The sequence below is a fragment of the Theropithecus gelada genome, chromosome 14 (assembly GCF_003255815.1).
Source record: "Theropithecus gelada isolate Dixy chromosome 14, Tgel_1.0, whole genome shotgun sequence".
NCBI lineage: Eukaryota > Metazoa > Chordata > Mammalia > Primates > Cercopithecidae > Theropithecus > Theropithecus gelada.
This window is the reverse complement of record NC_037682.1, coordinates 115397602-115403624: the sequence shown is the minus strand read 5'-3', so window position 1 is coordinate 115403624 and position 6023 is coordinate 115397602. Positions and strand designations below refer to the sequence as shown.

Genomic DNA, 6023 nt, shown 5'->3' with positions numbered 1-6023 from the left:
CTACAGGTCATGATATCTGGTAAGGCCTGACTAGTGTTTAGGGACAGATATTCAACACACTGATACTTCTATAATAGATTTGTTTTCCAGACAATGGAAAGTTTCATAAAAGTAGGGATTATGTGTGTCTTGCTCATCACTGTATCCATAAGACATAGCCCAGTGACATAGTAAGCTTCCAGTGTAGGTTTGTTGAATGAACGAATGGATACCTCTTTACCCATCCAAATTATGATGCAATTGTGTATTTATTGATACAGAGGAATAAGTGTGAAATAATTAAGATATGGAATAATATTATGTCTGAATTTAAATATACATTCATGTTTAGGTAAAATTGATGATATATAAAAAACAAAATCCGAATGACCAACTTTTTGGCTCTTTCTAAATTAGTGTTGCAATGACTGGCACTGAAAACAAACACTAACCATTTAAATCTTTCCTGGATCTAAAAGCACGCAACATGAGATTTTATTTAAAACACAAATGCACACATACAAAAACACACACAGACACACACAATCACTTTTTAAAATCTTATCTCATTAACAACAGCAGCAAAACCAAATCACCTGATTGAAAAATGGGTAAGGGACTTAAATAGACATTTATCCAAAGAAGATACACAAACGGCAAATAAGCATATGGAAAGATGTTCAATACCACTAAGCACTAAGGAAATGCAAAATAAAACCACAATGACATACCACTTCAATAAGGATGGCTACTACTTTTTAAATTACCATAGTAATAAGCTTTGGCTATGATGTCAGAAATTGGAACACTTGTACACTAATGATGAGAACGTAAAATGGTGCAGCTGGTATGAAAAACAGTATTGTATTTTCTTAAAATAGTAAAAATAGAATTACCATATGATCCAGCAATTCCAGCTCTTGGTATATATACAACAGAAATAAAAGTAGGGTCTTGAAGACACATTTGAACACCCACATTCCTAGCAGCGTTAATCACAATAGGCAAGGGCTGAAAGCACCCAGCATTCACTCAATGAATGGACACACTAAATGTGGTATATACAGACAACAAAACATTATTCAGACTTAGAAAGAAAGGAAGTTCTGACACATGCCACAACATGGATGAGCCTCAATGTTGACATTATGACATTATGCTAAGTGAAATAAGCGAGTCACAAAAAGACTGTATAAATCCAGTAATATGAGGTATCCAGAATAGTCACATTCATGGAAAAAGAAACTAGAATGTTGGTCCCCAGGAGCCACTGATGTTGGAAGGAAATGGAGAAGTCGTTTAATGGTTATAGAGTTTCAGTTCTGCAAGATGAAAAAGTCCAGGAGATTAGTTGGGCAACGATGGAAACAGTTGATCATCAATGGAAATATACTTAACATTACTGTACCATATATTTCAAAATGGTTAAGATGTTAAATTTTATGCTTTGTGTATTTTACCATAATTTTCTTTTTCTGAGACAGAATCTTGCTCTGTTACCCAGGCTGGAGTGCAGTGGTGCAATCATGGTTCACTATAGCCTGGACTTCCGCACTCAAGAGATCCTCCCACCTCAGCCTCCAGAGTAGCTGGGACTACAGGTGTACACCCAACACCCAGCCAATTTTTGAAATTTCTTTTAGAAATGAGATCTCATTATGTTGCCCCCAGGCTGGTCTCAAATTCCTGGGCTAAAGGGATCCTCCCATATTGGCCTTTCAAAGTACTGGGCTTACAGGCATGAGCCACCACACCTGGCCTACATTTTTTTTTAAAGGTTGCTTATGCAGTTTTCACACATTCTGTGATTTATTAGTTGTCTCCTTTTTCCTATAACTACATCTACTTTAGTTGAACCCTCCCAAATCACTGTTTCTTTATATTTTATACCTCCACTTGGTGTGGGGAGAGAGTTTGAGAAATGTAGTCAAAGGTAGCTTTTCAGAAGATCTGCCTAGAGTAATAATCATAAGTTACCATTAATTGAGTCCTTACTCCTTACCAGGCACTGTGTAATTGCTTTTTATGTATTATCTACTATAATCTACATATGAGTTCTGTAAGATCATTTTACAGAAGATGAAATGAGATTTAGGGATGTTAGGTAATTTTCTTCAAGCCACACAATTAGTTTGTGGATGTAAATGGGCATCTGTCTCAGATCTTCATGCAGCTATGCACAATACAGCAAATTTGTTGAAACTTTAGAATAAACATTTGGCCTTCCACATCCCCCCAAAAAAACTTATCCTAACTTTTTTTTTTTTGCCATTCAATCTCTCAGATGCGTATTGAAGGTATTTAACTCGGAAGCTTTAATAGATGTCAGGAAGTGTAAGGACAGATACTTCAAGTGCTAGCTTAACATTATTTTTGAACTCCCAGCATATTTCTTCCGTCTTTCTTTTTTTTAGGATGTTTTCTTTTTTTTTATTATTATACTTTAAGTTCTAGGGTACATGTGTACAACGTGCAGGTTTGTTACATATGTGTACATGTGCCATGTTGGTGTGCTGTACCCATTAACTTGTCATTTACATTAGGTATATCTCCTAATGCTATGCCTGCCCCCTCCCCCCTCCCCACAATAGGCCCCGGTGTGTGATGTTCCCCTTCCTGTGTCCAAGTGATCTCATTGTTCAATTCCCACCTATGAGTGAGAACATGCGGTGTTTGGTTTTCTGTTCTTGCGAGAGTTTGCTGAGAATGATGATTTCCAGCTGCATTTCTTCTGGCAACAGCCTCTTTCACTCCCTGCTGGAGAACTGCCCATCTCCATCCCACCGTTTAGCCTGTACCCTGCTCACAGAGATCGGCATGTGACTCAGCCAAGGAAGTCAGAGTCCAATCTTGGGGTGAGGCACACAGAAGCAAAGGTAGCTGAGGTAGAACTGGCTGACGGCGATGCCCTGAGGCTGCTCCATGAATTCTAACAGCTAAGGTCCCTCCAGCTGCCCTACTTCCCACCCTTCCTGGGCCTAGTTTTCCATTACTTTCTTTAGTTCTCTAAGCTACCCCAGTTACTGTTGCTCACAATAGTCAATTCTGTCAATACTAGGTAGGAAAATAAGGTATAATTTATTTATTTAAAAAGTATGCACACATGAAACGCAGTAAATATAAAAACACACAACAAATATGTGTGATATATGTGTCAAAGGAATGTTTAAAAATATTCTTCCACAGAAGTATATTTTACAAAGGAAATGATACTAATCAGGCTCTCTCTCTTTCTCTCTCCCTTTCTCTCTTCTCTTCTCTCATTCATTTCTAAGGTGTAATTATACCAAGTAGTTAATTGCTCCCTTGCTCAAAAAGTTCCCTGAGTTGAGGGATTAATACCCCAGGGAAGACCAAGGTTATTTAAAATGTCCTGTATTGAGGAATGATTGCAGTTCCTAGAGTTAGACAGGAAATTAGTATAAGGCAGCTGATGCATATTTAGATTTGTGGCATTCTATTTGAAAGTGGTTGAAAAGAAAAAGAATTCAAATCACCTACTTGTAGACTCTAGGCTGATTGGGATTTCGGCACAAACTTCTTCCTTCTGCTGAGGAAGGAAAGGAAGACAACACTCACAAGCAGCCGACAATTATGTTCCCTGTTTCCCACGTAAGTGCACACATTTTGTCCTTCACTTTTTATCTTGGCTTTCACTCTCTTTCTCCCTTCACAATCTCCAGGAAAAAAGAGAGAGAGAGAGAAAGGGAATCATCCCAGGTAATAGGATATATGAGTTGATCTATAATCTGTAGATCTCACTGCTGAAAAAAATTAAAACAAGTAGAAAAATATATTCGCTTTTTTTAAAGTAGGAAACTGGGAAAGGAAAGGAGTCTTTACTACTGCTACCCCTGCACCTTCTGCTGCCATGAAATTAGGATGTGGCTTAACTTGGGTCTGGTTAGACAATTACAGACTTTGGAGACAGAAATGAAGTCTATCGGTTACTCACGTGCACTGAATTCAGGTGACTGCAAAGGATAAGGAACTTGTGATTGCAATTTTCTGTTCATTAAGAGCTATCTGAGATCCTTCTTTTGAATAATTTCTCACTGTCGACCCTCATGGCCAGGGAGACAATGAGGGAAAGATACTCTACATTTTGTATATGTCTTACTGAATTATAACTGTAAGCAAATTGTTTTAGATGAATATAAGAAATTTGGATGAGACCTTGTTTGTTATAAAGACATTAAGTATTGACATTTGTCCTTTTAGAGCATGTATAATTCATGCTATTTCATGGTAAATATGAAGAATGGCAGCTACGAGACATCGTGCAAGGCTTCTTGGTGAAATTATTAAATGAGAGGCATCTGCAATTAGAAACTGCACTGCAGTCTTCTCACTTATAAGTGGGAGCTAAACAATGGGCACATGTGGACGTACAGAGCGGAATAACTCTAAAAGTTGATTTGGGTGGGAGGGGGTGGTGAGGAAAGAAAAATTACCTATCGGGTGCGATGTACACCATTTGGGTGAAGGGTGTGCTATAAACCCAGACTTCAGTACTTGGCAATATATCCATGTAACAAAATATATCCATGTAACAAAAATGCACTTGTACCTCTGAAATCTGTAAAAATAAGAAGTTACAAACAAGAAAAGAAACCACGGCAGAATGATATCCAGTACTGAGCAAAGCAGGCAGATCAAAATGATTCTACCAGGAAGCATTCCTCTGTAACTATCTAGATCTCTTGCTTCTTTTCCATTTCATTGATCTAAACACAGGTAATTTACATGCATATTACATTTAATCACATATTTCTTTTCACAGACACCCAGGAGTTGATTCCTCCCTAGGAATGAGAAATCACACAATGGTGACTGAATTCATCCTTCTGGGAATCCCTGAGACAGAGGGCCTAGAGACAGCCCTTTTATTCCTGTTCTCCTTATTTTATTTCTGCACCCTCTTGGGAAATGTGCTTATCCTTACAGCTATCATCTCCTCCACTCGGCTTCACACTCCTATGTATTTTTTCTTGGGAAACCTCTCCATCTTTGACCTGGGTTTCTCTTCGACAACTGTTCCCAAGATGCTGCTCTGCCTTTCGGGGAACAGCCGTGCTATCTCATATGCGGGCTGCGTGTCCCAGCTTTTCTTCTACCATTTCCTAGGCTGTACCGAGTGTTTCCTCTACACAGTGATGGCCTGTGACCGCTTTGTTGCCATATGTTTTCCTTTGAGATACATGGTCATTATGAACCACAAGGTGTGCTTTATGTTGGCCACAGGGACCTGGATGAGTGGCTGTGTCCATGCCACGATCCTAACCTCCCTCACCTTCCAGTTACCTTACTGTGGTTCTGACAAGGTGGGCTATTACTTCTGTGATATTCCTGCAGTGTTACCGCTAGCCTGTAAGGACACATCCTTAGCCCAGAGGGTAGGTTTTACAAATGTTGGTCTTTTGGCTCTCATTTGCTTTTTTCTCATCCTTGTTTCCTATACTTGCATTGGGATTTCCGTATCAAAAATCCACTCAGCAGGGGGCAGGCAACGAGCCTTCTCCACCTGCAGCGCCCACCTCACTGCAATCGTTTGTGCTTATGGGCCAGTCATCGTTAACTATCTACAACCCAATCCCAGTGCCTTGCTTGGTGCCATAATTCAGATATTGAATAATCTGGTAACCCCAATGTTGAATCCACTAATCTATAGCCTTAGGAATAAGGATGTAAAATCAGCCCTGAGGAATGTATTTCCCAAGAAAAGCTTTGCTCTGGGAAATAAATGAGACAATTTAAAGCTTTGCCGGATTTAAGATTTTGATTACATTTTAAAGTTTGATTCTCCGTTCCCTAAGGATATTTCCCATCTACTGCCGCCAAGGCATGTTGAAATGAAATGTACTCCGAATCAATCTACTACTTAACCTGGCTGTTTTAAAATATATGCCTGTTGGTGTATTTCCCTATACTTTAGAATTATTATTATTATTATTTTTACTTTTGGAGGGCTTCAAGATAGGAATAAGAAATAATGTGTAACTGCCGCTCTCCAGGCTGGAGTGCAGTTGTGTGATCTCGGCTCA

At 39.0% G+C, this 6023-nt stretch overlaps 1 protein-coding gene across 1 annotated transcript; it reads left to right on the top strand.

The window, feature by feature from the left end:
- The first annotated feature begins 4790 nt into the window (after positions 1-4790).
- On the top strand, positions 4791-5726 carry LOC112605977 (putative olfactory receptor 10D4). The gene has a single exon (XM_025355839.1). It carries the CDS (start codon positions 4791-4793, stop codon positions 5724-5726), a length of 936 nt encoding a protein of 311 aa, XP_025211624.1.
- The last annotated feature ends 297 nt before the right edge of the window (positions 5727-6023 follow it).

Coding starts and splice junctions, on each gene's coding strand:
- LOC112605977 (XM_025355839.1), top strand. CDS start 4,791: ATGAGAAATCACACAATGGTGACTGAATTCATCCTTCTGGGAATCCCT.